Source organism: Microcebus murinus, chromosome 11, assembly GCF_040939455.1.
Source record: "Microcebus murinus isolate Inina chromosome 11, M.murinus_Inina_mat1.0, whole genome shotgun sequence".
In the NCBI taxonomy this organism is placed as follows: Eukaryota; Metazoa; Chordata; class Mammalia; order Primates; family Cheirogaleidae; genus Microcebus; species Microcebus murinus.
The window spans coordinates 72,040,703-72,065,562 of NC_134114.1; the positions used below are offsets into that span (position 1 = coordinate 72,040,703).

Genomic DNA, 24,860 nt, shown 5'->3' on the forward strand with positions numbered 1-24,860 from the left:
AATAGCAGACATTTCTGAGTCCTTTGATACAATATTCAAATATATTAGTACTTAAGACTGGTGTCTTATTAAGTTTTATGTCATTGTAACCAAAGCATTATGTACATTTATTGGTCATTTTGTTATGTAGGCTGCACATGATGTGTGCCAAATATTTTGATGTATGCTGTGGTGTTGTGATGGGCAGGGTCTGGAGGCACATTTGAATTGTGTTAAATTGTTCGCATCTGATGTTAACATCTGATCCTAGCCATATTCCTGTTTTATCACTTACAAATCTGTCATTCTTTTACATATGAGGCATTGGTGGGATAAACCTTTTGCAATAAAAACTGACATTTAACTTTTAAGAAACTCAGTTGACCCAGGAAAGAACTCCCCGGGCATATCAGTGTAAAATTAAAGCAGTAAATCAAAATATAATACATAATATAAATGCCAGCATCTTTCCCAGTCTGCTTTATTTTTAAAATCATTTTGTGGTGATGGTGTTGCATTTTATTGCATAGCCAATATTTGTAGTTTTTATAACCCATTAATTTATTTTCTCTCTTCACTTGCCATTTTACTTTATGAAATCATAGGGTTGGATTCTATTGTTTAATGAGCTTAAATTTCAAGAAAATTAATTTGGGACCATAGAAAAACATTTTCATTTTATTACTAAAACGGAAAGATAATTTGAAGCACGTGCTACACTTCATTAGTATTAATTAATGTTAAAAATATAAGCTGAATTAATTATAAAAATCATATTTTGTAATAGCAGGATTTTTCTAAAAATAGAATTATTTTTTTAAATAAAAATTTTTACTCTTATATTATAATTTGAAATATATTTAAAATCAGCTATTTTTAGAATTTCTCTTAATAATTTGGCACTGAGACTAACTAGCAAAATTGCACCCTATGATTCCAGTGGTATAACTGCTCGGGAATTAGCCTTAGCATCTTCAAGTGTCAGGTTTCCTTTGCTTCTAATACTTTAAAGTGCCAATTTTTCCACTAACTTCTTTATGTTTTAGTAAACTCCGAATGAGCATTGCCACTTTTTCTTCACTGAGTTTTTAAAAATAAAATTGTAGACTTATAACTTTTTTTTCTTAACATTCTTCTTTTATTTCCATTTGACAGTTAAGAGTAGCTTTTAAATTTCTTTTATTCTTCAATCATTTGGGATGGTTTGCAGTCATGATGCTATTGGGAAGGGAAGGTCGGCGGAAGGCAGTGTGTGCCAGTGCGGTCATGTGTATCCAGCAGGATCTCCTGCATTGCTCTAGTGTCCCTCACATTGCTGGTCAGCATAGCAAGTATTTTCCACTTCATGTCCTCACACATGCCACCAGGTGTCTGTTCTCTATGTCTTTGCTTTTGGCAAGAGCGAGTTGACATGTCATCACAAGCTTTGAGTCCTTCTCCTTGCACAGACTCTTTTTTTTCCCCTTCTTTTATTCAGCTCCACAAGAGACTTACTTGTCTCTGCAGAGAAAATGGCCTCAACAGTTTAAAGACCTGCAAGTAGGATTCATGTTAGGTATTAACAGTAGTACTTGGGAAGAAAGTAATGCTCTATGAAGAACTTGGAACTAAATTTCTGGGATTAAGAGTTTTTCTGTGTGGTCATCTCTGGTACTTGATTACTTGAGGTGAGATGTGATGAGAGTAGTGGTGGTGAAGGAGGATCAGGGGGAAGAAATCCTCCTGTGCCAACATCCCTGGGTAGAAGGGACACCTGTAAAATTTTTTTTTACTTTTATCATCCTTATATATAGCTGTGAAGGCTTTCTAAAAACTTCCTAAAAGCATCTTTTATATTAGAATTTTTGTTCCTTCCAGTGGCATTTATAAATGCATTTTTATATGCTTTTTAAAACCCCATGTGTCCTCATCCCTCCCCATGTATAACAACTTGTAAAATGGAAATACTTCCACATACTGTGTCCAGCTTTTATGCTTTTGTTGTGGAGAAAGATGAAAAAGTTGTTGGTTCCTTGATACCCCAAGTATACTTTTACCAGTGACATCCATTCAAGAGAAACGATAAAAATGCACTGGATAGTAGATGATATTAATGAATAACTTAATTTTCTTAAGTGTAATAAGGTATTATGCTTCTGTGGGAGAATGTCCTCATTTCTGTGAGTTGCATGCTAAAGTATTTATAAATGAAATACAGTGATATCTGTAACTATCATATGGTTCAGCTAAAACCAGAAAAAAACAAGTCGTGTGTGTATGTGCATTACACATAGGCAGAAGCAAAGCAAATGTAAGAGTGTTAAAAAACTGTTGACTCTAGATGAACAGCATCTGGGTGTTTATTGCATTATCTTTTTTGTAGGTTTGAAAATTTTTTTAAAGCTTGGGAGAAGAAATAAACTGTAAACAACTATTCTTCCCCATAGGCTTCATTTTCTTGCTAATTTCGTTAATTTGTTGTAGCACCCAACTAGTTGATATGTTAAATATGCTGTTAACAGTGGATTCAGAAACATTTAAAGCATTACCCATCAGTAAAGAAGTATGTTTTTTTTCCCACTGCTTTATGGTTTTATAGATTCTGCAGTCACAAGGTCAGGAAGTTCCAACTTCCTTTCAACAGTGGTTATAAGTGATACTTTTTGGCAGGAAAATGACTTCTAGCTGAGTACACACAGCATAAATGTTCCCCACTGCACAGAAGTCATTAATTCTTTCTCAGTTATGTCATTAAAAGTCCTTCTTGGCTATAGCAGCCTTATGTATAGCCTTTGTTATTGAATGGTTTCATCCCAGCTGTATGTGGGCTTCATGTGGTCAGTTGATATGTGATGAGTAATATCTATACCCCCCCTTTTTTTCTCATTGATTAAATGTTGGGGAAAAGAGATCTTACTGTCCTAATTTTTTTGATTGCCCTAACTATTACTACTCTGTTATAATCTATTTTGTTTCTCTAGGCTAGGGTGTTTAAATTGCTTCAAAACCAAATCCAACAACAAACATGGACTGATGAGGGCACCCCATCTACGCGAGAGCTTCGGTCAGTCTTGCTAGAATTTGCTTGCACCCACAGCCTGGGGGACTGCCACACTGCTGCCATGAAGCTGTTTGACGACTGGGTAGCATCCAACGGAACTCAAAGGTGAGGTATACTTCTACTCAACTGAATCGCTTTTCCTTCTCTCTTTACCTCGCATCCTGTACCGAAACCAGGATCTTCTCATCCTGGGTCTTAAATGTCATAAAACTGGGTGTTAATATAGGTGAACTCTGTGCATCTGTGCCCTCAAACAAGACTTTTGTGGTAAAATACACATAACACAAAATTTAACATCTCAAACATTTTTTAGTTTACAGTTCAGTAGTGTTAAGCACATTCGCATTGTTGTGCACCAATCTCCAGGACTGTTTCATCTTGCAAAACTGAAACTCTGTGCCCATTAACAACTTCCCACCTCCTCCTCCCCCCACCATTCTATTTTCTGTTCCTGTGGGTTTAACTGCACTAGACACCTCATATAAGTGAAATCATATAATATTGGTCTTTTTAGTGATTGACTTATTTCACTTAGCATGAAGTCTCCAACGTTCATCCATATTGTAGCATGCATCAGAATTTGCTTCTTTTTTAAGGCTGAATAATATTCCATTGTTTGTATATACCACATTTTATTTACCCATTCATTCATGGATAGACCTTTGAGTTGCGTCCACCTTTTTGCTATTGTGAATAATGCTGCCATGAACATGGGTGTACAAATATCTCTTAGAGACCCTGATTTCATTTCTTTTGGATATATGCCTAGAAGTGATACTGCTAGATCATATGGAACTTTTATTTTTAATTTTTTGAGGAGCTGCCATATTATTTTCCATACCAGCTGTACCATTTAAATTCCCACCAGCGGTGCACAAGCGTTGCAATTTCTCCACATCCTTGTCAACACTTGTTATTTTCTGTATTTTTGGTAGCAACCATCCTAATGGGTGTGAGGTGGCAAACAAGTCTCTTTTAATTTAGGACGAAAACATGGCAGGTAGAGTTAGCAGTTAGCAGCAATGCTTTGGGTGATGATCGGCTCTCTCCAGGTTCCTCCCTGGGCATTATGGAGAGAAGATTCAAGCATCAGATGGAGAGGTAGGGTGGGGGATTTGGATAACCTTTGGAGTCTTTTCCAGCTCTGAGATCTTAATTAATAAAGGCAGTGGACTGTTTCTTCCCCTTTTCTCACACTGCCCCCCGGGTATACTGCTATATTTCTACCACAGAACTTACCACACTGTATTGTAGTGCGTGTATGTGTTGCTCTCAACTTTGTGATAGCCTATGAGTTCCTACAAGGCGGAGACTGTCTCATTCCTCTCCCCTTCCCCAGCATCCAGCCAGTTGCCTACCTGGTTTTTTGTGAGTGCCTCATGATTAATTGTTGTATTAAATTGAACTGATGTTCTTCATAGTTGTACTGCTAGGATAGTAGCAGTCACTGAATTAACCTTTTTCTTGACTCTGAGTTGTATAGTTAAGACTTTTGCTATTATTGCCTACCCTGACCCCAGGACCACTCCCGCTAGTCAACTCCTTACCTTTGTATTCAGAATTTTTTCTTGTTCTCATGTTTGGCCACCTCTCTTACAGCTTACCTACTGATGTCATGACTACTGTGTTCAAAGTGGGAGCAAAAACTGAGAAAGGCTGGTCATTCCTCTTAAGCAAGTACATGTCTGTAGACTCTGAGGCAGAGAAGAACAAAATACTTGAAGCACTTGCCAGCTCCGAGGATGTACGGAAACTTTACTGGTATGCAACCACCCGAGGAATGTGATATATAGAAACCAAAAGCATAAAAGCACTGTGCTGCTTCTATGGTGGGAGCTCATTTTTTTTATTTTTTTTTTATTTTTGAGAGCTCCCTTTTCCACCGTTCTGTTATAGGCCAGGCCTGACTTGTGCAGTGTGGTGAGGAGCCCACCTGAGCTGGGCTTGATCTCAGAGATTGAACCCTGACAGATAGGCAGAATATGCTTTGCCCAAAAGAGATTGGGAGATGTCAGGAATCACAACCTGCTTCTACTCCCTGCTCAAAACATCTTCCCCTCTTGGTATGTTGGCCAAGGTGTTGCTCTGGTCAAGCTGTCATTTTGAAAATGCGGTCACTTCAGAAAAAGATAATATGTAAAAGCTTATAGGTTCTACCTTCATGTGAATTTATTTGTCGGCCTTTTCCTTTTTCATATGTAGCTGATGAAGGCCCAGAAATGTGAGTTTCATAGGGTGAAAGAAGGGCTGTAAACAGGGCCTCCTGACAGGAGGAACAGGCAGTGGCGGAGTAGAGGAGCTCTAGGTAGCCAACAGGAATGTGAAGTATCTAGCATGCAGGACACAGATGTTGAAAGTCATACCAGGAAGGATAGAGGGGCCACATGGGTCTCATTGTTTCTCTTGTGTAATTTTGCTCAGGTAGATCTTAATAGTGTCCCAGAAATGTCCTCAGCACCTACCCAGATCTACTTTCCAAACTATAAATAGGCATTTTCTTTAAAGAAGTAGAGAGCCTCTTATCTAAAGAAATAGAGAAAAACGTTTGTTTTTAAATTACACTTAGTAATACACCAATAATTTTCCATTGTAAAGTAGTCAAACAATACCTAAGAAAATGAAGTAAAATGTAAAAGTATCTCTCATGATACTTCACTTCCATTCTTATTTTCTCTTCTCTGTTAATAAGGGTCATCTCTGCTCTGTGTGTTTACCTGTGGGGATAGAGATATGTACATATGTATATATGTATTTAACCACATTTTTTACACATAGGTTTATACCACACTCGACTGTTCTGTGATATCCTTTTTAGTGAATGATTAGTCTTTGAGATTTGCTTTGTCACTTCATAAAACCTGTTTCATTTGTTTCTATGGCTTCATAGTATTCCACAGTGTGACTCTATCATAATTGAGTTAGCCCATCACATTTCATTGGACATTTGGATTTTTCCCCCTAAAAATAGTGCTGCATTTTTTGGGGGGTATGTGTTTTCTCACTGTAAGCAGATAGGATAGCATAGTAGATGAGAACTGCTTATATTCAAATACTAGGCTTTGGTATTTATTAGCTGTGTAACTGTGGGGCAGTTACATAACCTCAGTTTCTTCAACATAAAATGGAGAGAGGTAATAAATTCTACTCCATAGCATTGTTATGTCAAGGACTTAGAGCATTATCTAGTACATAGTATCAATAAATGTTCACTATTATTAATAATATTAACAAGAGTATATTCTGAAATATATCTTCATTTTTCAAATCATTCAAATGGTCCAGTTCTTTAAGAGTAGTGATATAATATACCTGACTACTAAAATATGATTTTTACTAGAAAAAAATGCCAGTCTCCGGAATTCTAATAAATTCTACCAGATTTTATTTTGTAAATGTCCTTACTATTTCAAAAATTATTTATTATTGTAGGCAAATGCCTATCTTGTTGGTTTAAAAAAATGACATGTTTTCAATCTGAGGATCAATCTTAGGCTAACCTGACACTGATTTTCCTTGAAATGCTACAGAGCTTTAATTAAGAAACCAATACTAATTTAAGTTCAGTCATCACTTCTTGGTGAATAATTATTTTGGAGGCTTAATCTGCTTTGCTCTTTAGGTTAATGAAAAGTAGCCTCGATGGAGATATCATCCGAACACAGAAGCTGTCTTTTATCATTAGAACAGTGGGCCGACGTTTTCCTGGACACTTACTGGCGTGGGATTTTGTCAAAGAGAACTGGAATAAGCTTGTACAGAAGTAAGTTTCTCAGACAACTGCTAACTTTCGGTATTCTTGGGCTCTGCATTTGAAAAAGGCTCTCCGTGTTGTGTTTGCTCACAGGAGTTAAAATTTGCTGTGAGAGGAAAGCAACTTCTGTGACAGTTTCACTGAAACATTCAGAAATTTTCACATTTGTAAACACAATTCCATAGCATGAGTCACTTAACAGTGTGTCCTATTCAAGTGCTAACTAAGCTTAGCCTTGCCTGGCACCAGGTCACTTAGCTCAGCATGGCCACACAGACTATTTCATAATAACTGTTTAGTTGTGTGTGTTGAAAAGAACCTCTTCATTGCCAAGGCATCAGTTAAGAGCATGTACCCAGCTAGAGAGCACGTGTCGGGTTTTTTTTCTTCTTTCTCTCTTTTAAAGCAATAATGACATTTCTAGGTGTATGATCTGATCTTTGAGAAGATTAAATGGATTAATCATTTATCTGGATATTCCCAACTCCTCCCTATTTCCCCCACCTTTTCCTCTCACTGGCTGTAAGTGTGTGTAGGACTAAGCCTGATTTAGTGAGCCGCATTTCCCGGGAGGAGGACCCCGTTCTGCCTTTGACACTAAAGCATTTCCTTTGCATTTTTCTCACCAGCAGCTGTCTCATTTTTTTGCTTTTATTTTTGTGTTTCTTCAGGTTCCATCTGGGGTCCTATACTATACAAAGTATTGTCGCTGGATCAACTCACCTGTTTTCAACAAAGCCACATTTATCTGAGGTTGGTTATATAAAATGCTAGTTGGGAGACTGGGTAACTCTTTTCCCCTCAGGCTGCTCGGTGTAAGTGATGTGGTGGCTTTTCATGCTAATCCTTGTCCCTTCTCTCTGTCTTCCTTCATCAATATTAATGATTCTGTGCCATGATAACTTTTAGATAGTGGGATATATAGTCATAAGGAAACATTTTGGTTTCTATCTCAACAATATTCCCGATAAAAATAATAAAATGTATAAAATTAAAACAATAAAAATGAAAGTAATTATGAAATTGTTTTTAAGAATTCTGTTCAAAGGGCAAATTTATAGCACCAAGACTAACTTTAGACTCAACCTCACTTGCTGTATGTACTTGGACATCTTTTTTCTACTGTAAGTTAGGAAAATGTATTCTTATGGGAATTAAAGAGAATTCATTTTAAAAATTACTTCAGATATCACCATACTTAATCGGGAACTGTGTGTAGACACCTTAAATATTAAAGTATTTGTTCTCTGTACTGCTTTCAAGATACCAGTACAGCCATCGCTAAGTTACAGCTTATTTGAAAAGGATAGCCAGAGTTACCTGAGGTTTATTGTCCTTTTCTTCTTCTGAAATGCTTCTGTGTGGAACTTACAGGTCCAGGCATTCTTTGAGAGTCAGTCAGAGGCAACCTTTCGGCTCCGCTGTGTGCAGGAGGCTTTGGAAGTCATTCAGCTGAATATCCAGTGGATGGAGAAGAACCTAAAAACCCTGACGTTGTGGCTGTAGCATGCACAACCGCACCTCATTTTGTCGCCCATTCAGAAAGCTTATAAACTTGGTCTCTGCTGCTTTTGCAAAAGCCAAGGTAAAGCCAGGATTGCTGCCGAGTTGTTTGCACTCTTAGGAGTTCTAGTTAGCTCAGGGCCCAATTGTATTTTTCATCTGTCTTTTCTGAAATGTCTTTGGGCAGTATGTAGTTATTTATTACAAAATGGTATTCACTTATATGCCAACCATCTACAGAAACAATGAGCAATTTTTCTATTTTGAAGATGTACAAATGGGGGAAAATATCTGTTTGGGAATTCAGTTCTATATCTCAGTATCCGGAAAGTTACTGAACACAGTGGAACAAGGAGTGGTCTACCATAAGAGCCACCATCTTTGCAGGCTGCTGCTTTGTCAGCCATTTGTTGCTTCTTATTGATAGATGTTATTGGAATGTGGTACAAAGTTAGTATGATACAAAGAGTATGGTAACAAAGACAATAAAGCATGCACTGTAGAGAACTGATCTCAGGTGTGCCGATCTACTTTGCTTTGAGGTTTTGATTAATCCTTTATTTTATGAAAAAAGTCTAATATCTATAACTATTGTATTTTTTTTCTGCAGAATAGCCAGGTGCTACAGATTTTTTAAAATTTTTTGTTGTATTGAAAAGCTAAATAACAATGCCAAAAGGTTAAATTTTCCAAATATTTAACACTTTCTTTTTCATCTTTTATAGCATTACCATAGGAAAGTGTTCCAAACAAAGTTAGCTTTAATTATAATTACGTTACTCATGAATGCTGATATTCCCCAAATTTGTACACCTTCAGCACTCCCTGTCATAGATATACCCTATGTTATGGAGAAGTGTTTCTACGTTTGTGGCAAGCATTTTGCTAACACTGGTGTTTTTCATCATGACTTTTATCACTATTACTAAGAATACAATTTAAGTTACCTTTTGGTTTCGTAGATCATAGACACTTTCTCTCTGAATCTTAGCCATGTGTGGATTTTCATTTTATATGATAGAGTAGCATATTAGAAGCATATTTTAAAATAGGGCCTTTGAGAAATTGAAAATTTTTATTTGAAGTTCACCATAGTACCTTAAAGGAACAAAGAGAAGGTGGAATAGCAGGAACTTGAAATCAGATACGGTGGGCTTTGAATTTTTTCCATATCAAAAATAGCACTTCTCTTTAGTTGAAAAATCATTGTTTTTCTTTCATTGTGGTCAAACTAACATTAAAAGCAGTGGTCAAAGAAAGAAAGAAAAATGAGGGAGGATATCCAAAACTGTGTGGCATTTTTACTCCTTCTGAAGGGGAAATACTGTACTTGAATTTTTTGAGCTATGCAGACTTATACCTAGATTGTTTTGTTTCTTTGATTCTTAGGAGAAAAGCTTTCTTCCTAATAATTGTTGAGACTTTTATATTTTGTTTTTAAAACAGCTTCTATGTACATAAAAAGGGTAATTACCCATTTGCAAGCACTTAAGACACTCCACAGAGTCAGACAACGGAAAGGTCACCTTTTTTTATTCAGCAGGTGTAAAGTTAGAATATGTGAGATTGTGTATAAAATTAAATTTTATTTTATGAAAATATTTTTATATAATAAAATTTAAAAGGCTGGCAAGCTAAAATGTAGCTTTCTTTAATCCTAGTGTGATTTCCCCCAATTTAATCTTTTCTAAACATTTATCTCTTGCTTTAGAGTAAAAAATATTATATCCTGAGAATCACAGAATCATCTAAATATGTCTTATTGAAACTGGGGTGATTGTAGGTCTTTATTCCTCTTGTGCTTTGGTAAATGGTTATTTAGCTAATATTGAAAGTTAGGGTGTTTTTGTATTTTTAGAGTGAGGGGAAAATGCTAAACTTTTGAGGGTTCTTTGCTTATTGTTGCTGATTTTTTTTTACCATGTCATGTTACTGAATTCCATTGTGATACAGAATTTAAATTTTGTTACTCCTCAAAATTGCTTAAGATTCTTTAGTTCTGCCTGCCCATCTTGACATTACTCTTGGGATATATGTTAATTCTGCGTATGGCAAATCTTTTGTCTTGAATTATATCATTTTTTTCTATGAGTGTGTCTGGATATGGTGTGGGATAAGGGGGTATTGTTATAAGTAAAACTTTATCCAAACATGGGCTAAAAAGAAGTGACTCATGATCCATTGCTGTCTTCACATGCAAAGACCATCATTGCTATGATACCAGATCCATATTTGTAGTTTCATTTGTAGCCCTCACCTTAATTATATTTAGTTACTAAAACTTCACGTCAGTTTTTCTCCCACAGAATTCCATGATTTTTAATGTTAAAGTAACCCCATCTATGTGGAACTTCTAAAAACTAGCTCTTAGGAATATAAGGTTTAATAAGAGGTGAAACTTGTAGTATAATAAGTATGATGGTAGCTTTCAAAGTTTTTTTCCTCAAAAACTATATCTTAGCCACTGTATTTCTGAGAACCCAGATTGAAGCACAGAAGTCATAGTATGCTTTTTTATATAAGCACACAGATTCATGACACAAGTACTTGTTGAATCAGTATTCTGTTCATTCAGAGAGATGGTCTACTTGAATATAAAAAAGACAACTTACGAGATTATTAGAAAAGATAGAACTGGAAATCTGGAGTTGTAGAAGAAAAATGTATGCTTTGGAGATGTGAAAGGTCATAAAAATAGGAATCGGAGGAGTCCAGTTTGTTCTGTTAACATGAAGTGATCAGCTGTATGAAACTGCAAGTAGTGTCAGCTTCCACCATAAGCTTGTGCCTTCCTCCATCTTATTTTATTTAAGTCTCTTTAAATGAAATTTTGTTGCTTGTCACTGTTTCATTTTTCATGAACTTCCTTACTGTTACAGGTTCTGCTGAACTCTAATTTTCTTTGCCATACATGTTTTCATTTTATGGGGCCACTGTAGGAACAAAAGAGCTGTCAGAAGAGTCCTGGGTATAGAGAGAAAATCAAGCTGCATTGGTATTACTGGGTACCAAACAGAATCCTTTCTTACTATTGGGAAGTAAGAAATTAAAGTTCAGTGCTGACTTTGTTGGATTATTGATAGACTGTTATCAAGTTAGATTTTCAGAAGATTCTACTCAAACTAAAGCACCTGCAACCACAGTCTGCAGTCCAGTTGCTGAACACTCACACAATCCCCCTGTTTCTTAGGGCTGCCAGGAAGGTGTACTCAGCCCCAAGGACAGCAGTTCCTAGGCTGAGTTGCAAAACTAGACCTGGATTTAGTTACACAGGCCTATCCAAGAACTAAGGTCATAGGTTTGATGTAGCTCTCCTCACCTTTGCCTTTATTATTTTTGCTTTTATTGGAATTAACTCTCTTTTTAAAGAGCATTCTTCCCCCTCCCTACCCCCGTTTGTCTTTTTAAAACCTAAGGTATATATTTTTGCTGGTTTTCACATTCTTTTATATTGTGCTTTCATTCTCTGCATTGCTAAGTATGTAAAGTGGAGGTCCAAAAGTATGATAAATCTCCTTTTCTCCCTTTCCCTTATTGCCTACATGGGCAATAGTTAATAGAATAGTTGATTGATTTCTGTGAGTGGTTTGGGGTTGGTGATATATACTTTTAAAATGTATATATATATATATATATGTGTGTGTGTGTGTGTGTTTGATAGGTTTTTATATTCTTTCATTTTGTATATTTTTGTCCTGATGAAAAGTGATATATCATCCTATGACATCTCATCTCCCCTTCCCATATTGCCTGTAACAACAGCTACAGAGTAGTTATTTGGTTCCCTTTTTTGGAAGGAGTTGGTAATGTTGAGAGGAGATCAGGGTATGTTCTTACAAAAGTGTGTACAAATGTTTTTGCTGCTATTTTGTGAATGTCATTTCATTTTTCTATTTCTTTCATCCTTCTTGTGGACATGTAGATAAAATGTGGAGGTCCAGAAGTATGACAAATGTCCCCTTTACTTTTCCCCTTATTGCTTCCGTGGACAAAAACAGAGTAGTTGCATTAGTAGTTGCTGCTGCTTTGATCTAGTCTTGGGGGCTGGGGTTGTATATCATCCTTTCAAGTATATATAAATGTTATGCTGCTTTTTCATATTTTTTTTCATCCTTCTTTGCATGGATGCATATATACTTAATGAAAATTAATGTTCAGTGTATTACAAATCTCCTCTTTTCTTTTTTACCTTATTGCCTCTTTAGGCAATACCTACTAGAGTAGTTTGGGTTTGGGGCTTTGGGAGGAAATGGGCTATGTACTTAATGTATATAGATATACGTGCCACTACATTGTATTCCTAATTCACTTCATACTATGTCCTTCTCATGGCCATGGAAGTACTTAATGAGATGTGGAGGTACAGATGTGTAACAATCTCCTCTTCTTCCCGTCCCTTGCTGCCTATTGGGCAATAGCTAATAAAGTAGTTATCAGAGTGGGGTGTGGGGGGAGCGGGGCAGGGGAGTCAGGGAAATGTACTTAATGTATATACACGTTTTTACTATTATACTGTATTAATTCATTGGGCGCCCAGACTGAAAGGCACCTAATGAACCATGGAGTTCTGGATGTATAACAATCTCCTCTTTTCCCTTTCCCTCATTGCCTCTGTGGGCAATACTTTTAGAGTAGTTTGGGGTTTTTTTAAGGTTTTTTTGCTAGGGGAAAGTGATTTCATGGTAAGGGCGTATACTTTTTAAATGTATACACTTTTTCTACTTTTTTGTTAGCTTGTTTCTTTCCTTGTCCTTTAAGTAGATATATGAAGAAAACTTAAAGTTCAGTCTGCGACATGTCTCCTCTTATCCCCTTCCCTTCTATTGCCTGTGTGGCCAATATCTAGGAGAGTAATTAGTTAGTTTTAGGGGTTCTTTTATGGGTGTTGGGGTGTATACTTTTATAAATATATGTACATGTTTTTACTTCTTTATTATGGTATTTCGCTGGGGACCCAGAGCTTCCCTTGGATGTGTTGGTTCCTAATGAACCATGGGGTTCTGGATGTATAACATGTAGCAGTTTCTTTCCCTTTCCCTTTTTATCTATATGGGGGAACTTTTTTAAGTAGTTTAGATTTCTTGAATTTTTGGGGGGTGGAAGGGGACTAAGGGCAGGATATATACTTTTTTAAAAATGCATGTACAGTTTTTGTTACTATACTGTGTTATTTCGTTTTGTACCCAGTGCTTTGCTCGAGCATACAGGTACCCAATGAAATGTGGAGGTCCGGATGTATGAAAATCTCCCCTTTCCCCTTTCCTTATTGCCTCTGTGGGCAATAGTTGTAGAGTAATATACACTTTTTTTTTTTTTTCACTCAACCTCCCTCCCCGAAGGGTGGGGGTATATGTACTTTTAGAAATGTATATAAGTGTTTTTGCTTCTTTTTTCTGTTGCTTCATTTTGTACCTAGACCTTTCCATGGATATTTAGGTACATAATGAAAATCGAGGTTCATTCTATGAAAAAATCTCCCTTCTCCCCTTCCCTTATTGCCTATCTGGGCAATGGCTAATAGAGTAGTTGTTTGGGGCTTTTTGGTAGAGGGGTGGGGGATTTGGGGGTTTGTATTTTTTTAAATGTATATAAAATTTGCTGGGATTTTTTTATTCTTTCACTCCAAGTCAGTTTTTTGTTTGGAATTGTAGGAATCCAATTGTAATAAGAGACCCAGACCCAGAGGTGTGGCAAATCTTCTTTCCCTTCCTCTATATCCTGTGTATACAGGCTATAGTAAATGAGTACTGTAATGGCTTGGTTTCGCTTTTTTGTTTTCGAGATTTTTAATGGGAAATGGGCTCATTAGAGAAAAAGACAAGATATGTGCTTTTTCTACTGTATATAAATGTTTTTTACCCCTTTTGGGTATTAAATTCATTTTAAATCTAGTCTTTTGCATGACTATTTAGGTACTTAATAGTAAAAAAGTTGAGATTGACTCTATGAAAACTCTCCCACACTCCCCATCCTTCATTGCCTGATGGGCAATGGTAGAATAGATGTTTGGTTTCTTTGGGAGGAGGCTGAGTGTACATATATACATACATCTTTTTAATGTATATAAATGCTTGCTACATTCTGTGTGTTATTTCATGTAGTGCCCAGTGCTTTCTTGGGACATGTAGGTATGTAATGAAACATGGAGGTCCAGATGTATGATAACTCTCCTCTGCTTCCCTTCCCTCATTGCCTGTGGGGGCAATAGTTTTATAACTTGGGTTTGTTTTTGTGTAGGGAGGGGTTATATGGGTAGTAAGTGGTTAGGGGAAAAGGACGGGGTATATCCTTTTAAAAGATGTATATAAATGTTTTCATGGTATTGATTTTTGTACCTAATTCTTCACATAGATATATGTAGGTACCTAATGAAAATCGAGGATCAGTGTATGACAAATCTCCCTTTCTCCCCTTCCCTTATTGCCTGTGTAGAGGCAATAGTGAGTAGAATAGTTGTGTGTTATTTACTTACTTGTTTTGGAGGGATTTATATTTTTGGTAGGGGAATATTCTTAATAAGCATAAATATGTTTTCATATCTTTATTATTGCATTTTGTATTTAGTCTTTTGCATGGCTGTGTAGGGACCTACTGAAAGTTGAGTTTCATAATATGACAGATCACATTTTTCCCTACATATTTTCTCATTTATCAGTAGCTAGCATAGTTGTTTTGTGGTTATTTTGTTTTATTATCCATGATATATGCTTTTAAGGATGTAGGTATAAACACACATACATAATTTGCTTTCACTCTCCTCCCATTATTTCCCCTTAATGCTTAGTCCTTTGTAGGGCTCTGAATGTACCTAACAAAAATAAAGGCCTACTAAATTCACACCATCTGACTTGAAGGTAGCAACGTGGGAGTGTAGCTAATGGCACCAGGTGTGCAGCAGATAAGATGGGAGAAGACACTGGGTATGGTTGAGTGGTGAAAGCTAATCAGATCCAGCATTTCTTATGTTGATTCAAAGTGAATGAGACGGTGAAAAGGGACCTGTGCTTTTGTAAATTCTAGAAAGACAGGGGCCAGTACTGAGTAAAAGTGTGTTTACACTTCATTGCTGATTAATCTTTTAGTAACTGGTAAGTGAGTGAAGCCGGTAAGGCAGTAAGAGTGCTGCCTAGAAGTCATTTGAAGACCCTTAAGAGTAGCTTCTTCTTGAGGCCTGGACTTCTGATTCATCTACAGAAATCTGTTGCAGTTAACATATTGTTGTGTACCCAGTAGAAATTATTTTGATTCTTGGAATGTACCTTTTGAGTTATAGCCATGGCTCCAGTGAATGACAACATGGACCCAAAAACTAATCCAAAAAGAATTTCAAGGGCAAGCCCTTTCTTTCAACCTGCACATGTGGTGGGCCAAGTTGGTCCTTTCCTACCCAGAATTCTTCTGTGTGGCTACATTCTCTCTCCTCAGTTCTCCAGTAGCTGGACCATTCCTGTTCCTTTTTTCCTGTTTTGTCTTCAGTCCTACATTGTTAGATGTTATCTTCAGTGGCACTCAAACATTTAAGCCAGTGCTGTCTCATTAGCCTTGTGTTTTTTGTGTGCATTTCATGCCTCCAGACCTATACGTTCACTTTCGGTATTCCTATATTTCACATTGTCTCTCCATCCACCACATAATGAATGCCCTGACTGCATTTGTTTGCATCAAAGAATGTGCATGTGCAAATCCCTCGCTGTCTTCCCTCCTGCAACATCTTAGCATTATTTATTTGTTTTCACATTTACAATGATGCTACTCCATGCTGAAGATTTGCCATATTATAATTTTAGAGACATTGATAGGACTCCTAGAAAATTTGCAAAGAAATGTTATTTACCACATCAAACTCTCAGGTTTAGTATTGAAAAAATTAGCATATACGTTGCTGTTACTTATACCTGCTGCTATGGAAAAAATAAAAGTTTGTTCATGACATGTTTAACTTTGATCACAAATAAAAGAGAAAGGGGCACCTTTTTGGAGTTAGTCATGGTAGTCATTAGTGATATTTCTGAACAGTTCTTAATTTGAGGAATTACTTCCTTAATTTGAGGAAGTAAAGGTCATGGCTTAGCTGAATGAAATGCTCCAGAAGTTGGACTGTATAAACCATCAGTACAATAATACACTGTGTGTGTATGTGTATATAAAATGAGAATTACAGCATAATTGGAGCATTTGCATTAATCAACAAACTCACATTGAGACAAACAGTCTTACAGCTGTCTTGATTAAAGCCAAGTGTTCCATGTTGCTGTGAAGAATAGTCTCTTTCAAGTACTTTGGAAAGTAATTACTTGGAAACTTGTAAAGATATTACATTTTGTATTTAAACACCTATAGAGTTCTTCAGTTCCTTGAGTCTGAGCTTGTTGGTGGAATTCTAAATTTGTATCATAATCTGTCTTTTGTGGAAGATTTTGAAAATATTATGTATATATAATATTGTATATGCAAATTGTGTTGTTTCACTTGTAAAGGGAAAAGGCTTATTTTTCTTTATATTTCTGATAACTTGTTTTGCATATGACCAGCACTGACTGAAAGGCATGTTTAACTGCAAACACTGTTGCTTTTTTTTTTGTGACATGAAAATAAAAGTATTTAAATACAAATAATTGTGTGAACTCTTTGGATTAAAAGAATACATATATAAAGTGAGATTTCTTCTCAGATTATGAGCTCTACCAGGGCAGCTCCCATATTCATTGTGTTTTGTTGTGTTTCCTACCTCACCAATATCCCAGTATCCTTACTGAGTATAACTCAAGGGTTCTCACATTCCCACTATTGATATTTTGGGCTGGATAATTCTTTGTTGTGAGGAGCTGTCCTGAGTATCATAGGATATTTAGCAGCCAATTGCAGCTAGATGCCAGTAGCACTTCCTACCCCTAGTAGTGACAACCAAAATTGCCTCCTCCAGATATTGGCAAATGTCCCTGGGGCCTGGAGTGGGAGCTCAAACTTTCAATGCATGCATAGGGCAGGGGACTGAGTAACAGTTATAAGAGCTCCATCCAGCACAATTATTTGCTTTTTGGACTAAAGCAATTCTTGTAAGCATTCAGGTCACCTAAGTAGCCAACTGATACAGTAATAATGCAGTAACTAGATCAGTATGAGACATGTAATTTCTTATGCCACCAAAACCAAGAAACAATTACTCTTTTAATTAAGGTGAGACATTGGATGTTATTAGGGAATACGCCTTGCTTTGGTTCATATATAGTTGGAGTGGACACTTCCATAGTTACATTCTTGGTTAGATCCAATTACAAGAACTAGAACCAGTATCTTTTCGGTCGTTGTTAGTGCTTCAGGTTGGACATTTGAGGGCAAATTAATTGTCTTAACTCCCATCCTACAAATCCTGTTTCTGGGGGCACAAAACCTTGATGCCATGCCCTTTTAAAATCTCTTATCAATGATCATTACTAATAGATGGGGGAAATGCTCTGAGAATGAGAAATTGCAGAACTATTGATCAAAAGCTTCTGGTTAACTTTTTTTTTTTTTTGAGAAAGAGTCTCTGTTGCCCTGGGTAGAATTCAGTGGCATCATCATGGCTCACTGCAACCTCAAACTCTTGGGCTCAAGTAATTCTCTTGCCTCAGCCTCCTGAGTAGCTGGGACTACAGGCATGCACCACCACACCTGGCTCATTTTTCCATTTTTAGTAGAGATGGGGTCTCGCTCTTGCTTAGGCTGGTCTTATACTCCTGAGCTCAGGCTATGCTCTCACCTCAGCCTCCCAGACTGCTAGAATTACAGGCATGTGCCACGGCGCCTGGCCTGGTTAAATTTTTTATACTTTTATATTCCTGGATAGGGGCAGTAAACAGTTGAACTAAAACTCATTATAAATGTAAAGAACACTTTGGTTCCGATAGACTTTTTGTATGGATAGTATAATAATAACTTTTCTCTTTTTCAAAATCACTTTTAGAACTCATGGTACAGAATAGTGATTTGTTTATATCTTGTTTTTGCTTTACTTCTTCAGTTCTTACCATAAATCCCTCCCCCTCAACACATGTGTGCATGCACACACACACACACAGACACACACGCTGAAAGCCTCTGGTGTTTACTAAAACTTGTGTGCAAGTTGAACAGTTAACTTACATGCTGAGAAGAGATGTTTTATTACCAGAGAGCAAAAACATACTTTTAAGTCATTAATTACAGCCCACCCTCTAGAGCCCATAATTGGTGATATGTTCCCAATGCTTTGTGCTTGTTTACTTGTATTATTTTCGTCATGGATGACATCCAGTCAATTAGCCAAAGTCCAGTTGAAGCTAAATGCACTTTTGGGACCCCTGTGATCTCTGTTGTTGGCTGAGTTGAATTATATCCAGGACTGTGGATTACACGTATAAGTTTCACTCTTGCTTTCCCACTCATTTTTATAAAAGGAGAGAGCATAATGTGATAACCTAATAAAATAGCGTCATCACAGGTGGACCGTTGATGAGCAGGCCGCAGCATGGGGAGGCTTAGTTTGAAAGGAAGTCAGGGGACACTCAGAGGCCACATCAGCATAGGAAAGACCACTTGGGGGCTGGGGGAGGGAGTGTCAGTGTGTTGCTTATTAAACTAACCATTTGTGTACAAACCAAGTGTGGGAAATTGAAAGCCCTTTTGCTCAATGTTTTCTGATGCCATTGCTCTTCTCATATGTGAATGTAGCTGAAGTGATCCCTGGGTCCTACTTGCAGAATTGCACATTGGCTGCCAGTAGTAGGTTTAGTGGCTGATCATATTTTCATCTTCTTTATCTCCAAGGCCTCTGTACTTTTAATCTGAGCAAAATTATTGGAATGTTTTTATTATCACATAACAAAAGGTAATGATTTCTAGAAATTAAAATACTTGAGAGGCTATGGAGAATAGACATCAATTCAAACTGGAATTTTGAATTTGGTTCTATCAATTTTCCATTTAAAAAGAGAGTTGTTACTAATTCCTATTAGTCTCAGTTTCTTCTATTTATAAAATTGGAATCCTACCTACGTACCCTGCAGAGTTATTCATGTTAAATAAAATACCTATAAATTTCCTAGCACAGTGCCTGGCTCAGGAATACTAAATATCAACTGTTATTGTTAAAACTGTCAACGGGCTGGGCACGGTTGCTCACACCTGTAATCCCAGTACTTTGGGAGGCCAAGGCAGGAGGATCACTTGAGGCCAGAGGTTAAAAGACTAGCCTGGGCAACATATTGAAACCCCATCCCTACAAAAAAAAATTTTTTTAATTAGCGATGCAAGGTAATTTGCACCTGTAGTCCTAGCTATGATGGAGGCTGAGCCAGGAGGATTGCTTGAACCTGGGAGTTGGAGGTTGCAGTGTGCTGTGATTGTGTCATTTTACTCCAGTCTGGATAATAGAGTGAGACCTTGCCTCAACTAAAAAAAAAAAACAAAAACCATGAACTGCTTTCTGAGATGTATGGATGTTAATGTTTTCATGTTCAGTTATAGATTGAAATGATTTTTTTTAATTGAATAAGTTCATATAGCTTACCAGTTAGTAAATGATAGAAATAGTTTTAGTCTATCTTTTTATAAATTTAAGCTTTAAGTTTGCAAGGATTTCATTTGTTTGAGAGACATTGTAGTATACTAGAAAAATCATGCAGTTATATAGCTTTTATCACTGAAATTAAATCCTGACTATTGCTGAATTTGGTTAGTTAAAACTAGGTACAATAGAAAATCCTGACTCCGCTGACTAATCTGCAATCGGGGTAATAATACCTACTTTTCGATAATAACACGAGGCACAGGTATGTGGGAAAATAGTCCTGGTGCTTCACAGTTGCTCAACAAATATTCCTTTCCTTATCTCAATTTATTTGCCTTAAATATGCAGAAGAATCAACTATGCCCAAGTCTCAATTCTAGCTAGAAAACATTGTATGCAACTTACTCATTAGATGGGATGATGCAGAGAAATTGGCCAAATGTTTTAATATCTCTGATTGATAGTGCTAGAAGGAACCTTTTATATGACCTCATCTAACTCCTGCATTTTACAGATTAAGGGCACCAGAGGTTATGCTCTAGCTAAAAATCCCACATAATATTATATGTTAAATTTGTATATGCATTTACATTAGAAACAGTTCTGTGTATCACTTTTTAGACAAATGATGTGCAATTGCCCGCAGAACACTGTTTCCTTGGAGAAGAGAATATTAGAATTTGCTACTGAAAGGTGTTTCATTACTGTGGAGTGCAGAACTAAATGAAGCTATCCTAATGTTTTCATTTTTAAACTTGATGATGGTGTGAATGATCCAAACAGAGTGGTCTCAAAACAGTAGCCCTTTTTTGTGTGTTGAAGGAAGAGAGGGTTGTGTTAAAGTGATCTTGTCTCAGGTGGAAGGTACTAATGTCAGGAGGTTCAGATAGACTCTTTCACCACCAAAGAGGATATCAGGGTGGTTATTATTGATCTGACAAGTGCAATGTCCAAGAGCTGGATGGAAGGATCATAAACATCAGCTTCACTGGCTACAAGTAAAAGATGAAAATGAACCATTTTTTAAAAAAAAGTACAGTCATATGCTGCATAACAACGTTTCAGTCAATAACAGACTACATCTGGTGGTCCCATAAGATGATAATGAGCTGAAAAATTCCTATTGCCTAGTATCATCTTGATGATCCTGACCCTTTATAGGCCTAGGCTAATGTGAGTGTGTCTTAGTTTTTAACAAAAGTTTAAAAAGTAAAAAATTTAAAAATAGATAAAAGCTTATAGGGACATAAAGAAGGTATTTTTGTACAGCTCTACCATGTGTTTGCGTTTTAAGCTAAGTGTTATTACAAAAGAATTAAAAAGTGTCGGGCAGGTGGGAGGGGGGAGGAGGGAATGGGTATATACAAATACAATGAGTGAGATGTGCAATGTCTGGGGGATGGTCACGCTTGAAGCTCTGACTCAAGGGGCGAGGGGGGCATGGGCAATATACATAATCTTAACATATGTATCCCCATAATATGCTGGAATAAAAAGAAAAAAAAATATTGCAGTAAACTAAGGTTAATTTATTGAAGAAAGACTTTTATGTAAATTTACTGCAGCCTAAGTGTCCAGTGTTTATAAAGTCTACAGTAGTGTACAGTAATGTCTTAGGCCTTCACATTCACTCACCACTCACTGACTCACCCAGAGCCACTTCCAGTCCTGCAAGCTCCATTCATGGTGAGTACTCTAGACAGGTGTACCATTTTTTTTATCTTTTATACCACATGTTTACCTTTTCTATGTATAGATATACAATTACCTACAGTAACATGCTATACAGATTTGTAGCCTAAGAGCAAATAGGCTACTACACTGTCTAGCCTAGGTGTGTAGTAGGCTGCACCACCTGGATTTGTGTACATACACGCCATGAAGTTCTCGTGATGGCAAAATCACCTAGCGATGCATTTCTCAGAACGTATCCCCGTCGTTAAGTGACGCATGACTGCAGTTTGAAATCAGCCTGAGACAGGCCTTCCGTCCTCAGCCACAGGCTCCCAGGCTGGGGTGCAGGCTGCTGTGCTTTCCTGGTTTTCAACAGTCCCCCTTTTGTTTCCAGAACACAGGAACTTCAAGAAGTTCACAGGAGAAAAGAGACAATGTTAAAACAAAGAATTTACAAATCATGGATCTCACTCACTTGGTTTTGTTTGAGGAGGCATGACCCAGGTGTCCGTTGATTCCTCTCTGCCCTGCATACAGGCCTTGATCTTTCTTCTGCCTGGAGCAACCTAGACTCAGCACTTAGCATCTCTTCAAGATTCCTTCCCACAAAATACACCAAAGCCAAAGCATTGCTGAGCGGTGCCGGTTTTCTCCAAGTTGTTACTGAGAGGGAAGTTACTCTCACATGCCATGACAAACAGCTTCATTCTCTCTTGATATTTCTGTTCTCCAGAGCCTCTCCTTTACCTTGCCATTTCTTTTTCTTTTTCTTTTTCTTTTTTTTTCTGAGACAGAATCTAACTCTGTTACCCAAGCTAGAGTGCCGTGGCATCAGCCCAGCTCACAGCAACCTCAAACTCCTGAGCTCAAGCAATCCTCCTGCCTCAGCCTCCCGAGTAGCTGGGACTACAGGCACGTGCCATCGCGCCCGGCTAATTTTTTTCTATTTTTAGTTGTTTGGCTAATTTCTTTCTATGTATAGTAGAAACTTGCTCTTGCTCGGGCTGGTCTCGAACTCCTGAGCTCAAGCAATCCTCCCACCTCGGCCTCCCAAAGCGTTGGGATTACAGGCGTGAGCCACCGCGCCTGGCCTACCTTGCCATTTCTGGGGGATCTTTTGACCCACCCTCCTCACCCAAAGTGTGCACACACACATCCAGGCTTTCCTGACTTCTCACACTTGTTTCTAGACACCCCCATGAACTTGAAATTTTTCCCTCCCTCATGGCATTGTGTCTCAGCCTCTACATCCAGATGCACACGGCCAAGCGCATTAGGAGCTCTGCAAAACTAATGGCCTGGAGTTAGTAGCTGGCCCCAAGATCGATATGACCCATTTGTGGCCTTTTGCTATGTGGACATACTCCTTGGAGTCTCAGCCCTTACTGCAGGCAGCTTATCAACACATATGTATTTCAAACAAATGCATTTTTCCTGTAAAAGGAATCTCTACCTCTGTAGACTGGCAACAGATTTTTTTTTCTTCCTATGTTTTTCCAGGCTAATGTGAAAATTGGCTTATAATATCTGAGCCCATCCTAACTTTGGGTGAGGGAAAGCAGCCATAAACTGAACCAGTAGAAGAAGGAAGTCAGGACACACTTTTAAAATGCTTTTCATGGGTCCTTCATTCAATAAATATTGTGATCTACCTACTAAGCCGCAGGCCCTGGGCCACGTGGGCACACGAGGTGTGACTCTGTAATGTGAGCAGCTGGCTGTGGCCGGGAGAATGCCACCTGGGTTTCATAAACACTGCCTGCATGGTGGGTGGTAGACGGTCGAGGGCACTTGGGTTCACATGGAACAGAAGCAAAGGGTGTCGCAGCGGGAGATTTTCAGCTACGAGGCTGGTAGTACTGCAGCCTACTTCAATAACCACACAGCCGCCTTGAGGGGGTAGTGTCTGCGGGACACTCGTTCCCAGCCAGAATTCTCCCTCTGCTCATTCAGGTGTGCAGTGGAATGTGAGAAGTGACGGCCTCTCACCAGATGTTGCTGAAGTGCCACATTTAGTGCCCTGTGTCACTGATTGGGAGCCAGAGGCACTTTTGATCAGCGCTGAATAACCACACAGATATTCGTTCCTAAGGGGGTTCCAAGTGAATGACAGGAGGCGGGAAGTTAATTGCCTGTTTCCCCTAAATTCTAATTAGCGGTAAATGAGCTTGGCTCACCTCAACCTGAGTTGTAAGAGTGCTTTCTTGTCTGCGCTCCTCTGTGTGGCTAAGCAAGAATAAGGAGAGTGTTTCAAGATAGACTTGTAACTCAGGGAGTCTTGCCTTACACCTAAGTTCAATAAAAGAGAGGCTCTGTGGCCTCCTGGAGTGGAAAGTCCACAGATGAAGTCCCAGAACGTAATCAATTAAATGTGTCACACAGGAAATGCACTGTTTGTCTGTTTGGCTTTTAGATGACAGGCACTCGCCACAGTTATTTCAATTGCTGCCTGCTAGCCTGAGTAATCAGGAATTCTGTTCTTTGACGTCTCTAAGGTCCTTGCTTTAGATTAAGAGCAGTTGGCTCCAGTCTTCTAGAATGTGCTTGGCCTTTTAGTCTCTGAAATTCTAGATTGGAAAAAAGAAAAAAGAAGAAAAAAAGAAACTTAAGAGAAAGAAAAAAAAAAGAATGTGCGTGGGATGCACTTTCAGTTGGACTGGGGTGGGATGGGGGGGATTCTGGTGGCATCTGCCTTGCCCAGTGCTCACCAGGAGTGACCGGGAACAGCCAGAGAGACCCATCTGTCCTGAGATGTTTTAGAGTCCACACAGCCCTCATGGAAGCTCCCAGACTCGCACAGAGACTGGGGGAAATTCTAATGAAATCGAAGGAATCCTGGGGAATGTGCCCCTTGGGAAAGGACACTAAAGAAAAAAATATTTTTAGGTGAAGGGGCCTAAATGGGAGTGACTCCTTTTGTATTTGCAAAGAGATGGTTAGCTCTAAAGGACATCCTACACCTTCCTGAAAAGAGGCTGGGCTCATCTATGGCCTGATTTTTAGGGAGCCTTAAGAAATTTCCACTGGCCAGAAGATGGCCAGAGAGGGAGTTGCGGCATCTTGAGTAAGACTCGCTGCCCATTTCCCAAGGCAGCCAGAATGCCCTCCAGGAGGAGGCAGGGTGGGCTTCACCCTCATTTCAGGGCTGAAAATGCTAAGTCAGGTCCCTGTAGCCAAGGATCTTCCCTGGGATCTGTGTGACAAGGGACCTAGTGGGTAGGCAGGGACAGTGCTGATCCTCAAAGGTGTTCCTTGTTTGTCCTGAGTTAGCCCGTGAGCCTGCCCAACCCGTAGCAAGGCTGGCACACGTGCTGTTAGTTTACTGTGAAAAATAGTTCCAAGTTACCCCAAATACGCAGACGAGAACTGCAGCTCAGCCTCCT

The 24,860-nt window shown here is 38.3% G+C and overlaps 1 protein-coding gene across 2 annotated transcripts in view; it reads left to right on the plus strand.

The window, feature by feature from the left end:
• LNPEP (leucyl and cystinyl aminopeptidase) overlaps positions 1 to 16,888 on the plus strand; it is a 95,149-nt gene extending 78,261 nt beyond the window's left edge. For both annotated transcript variants that reach the window (XM_012773726.2, XM_012773742.3), the window contains exons 14-18: positions 2,940 to 3,124; positions 4,619 to 4,780; positions 6,639 to 6,779; positions 7,442 to 7,523; positions 8,145 to 16,888. In XM_012773726.2, coding sequence (XP_012629180.2) covers positions 2,940 to 3,124; positions 4,619 to 4,780; positions 6,639 to 6,779; positions 7,442 to 7,523; positions 8,145 to 8,276 — 702 coding nt within the window. In that variant the 3' untranslated portion in view covers positions 8,277 to 16,888. The remainder of the gene's footprint in view (positions 1 to 2,939; positions 3,125 to 4,618; positions 4,781 to 6,638; positions 6,780 to 7,441; positions 7,524 to 8,144) is intronic.
• Positions 16,889 to 24,860: the final 7,972 nt, after the last annotated feature.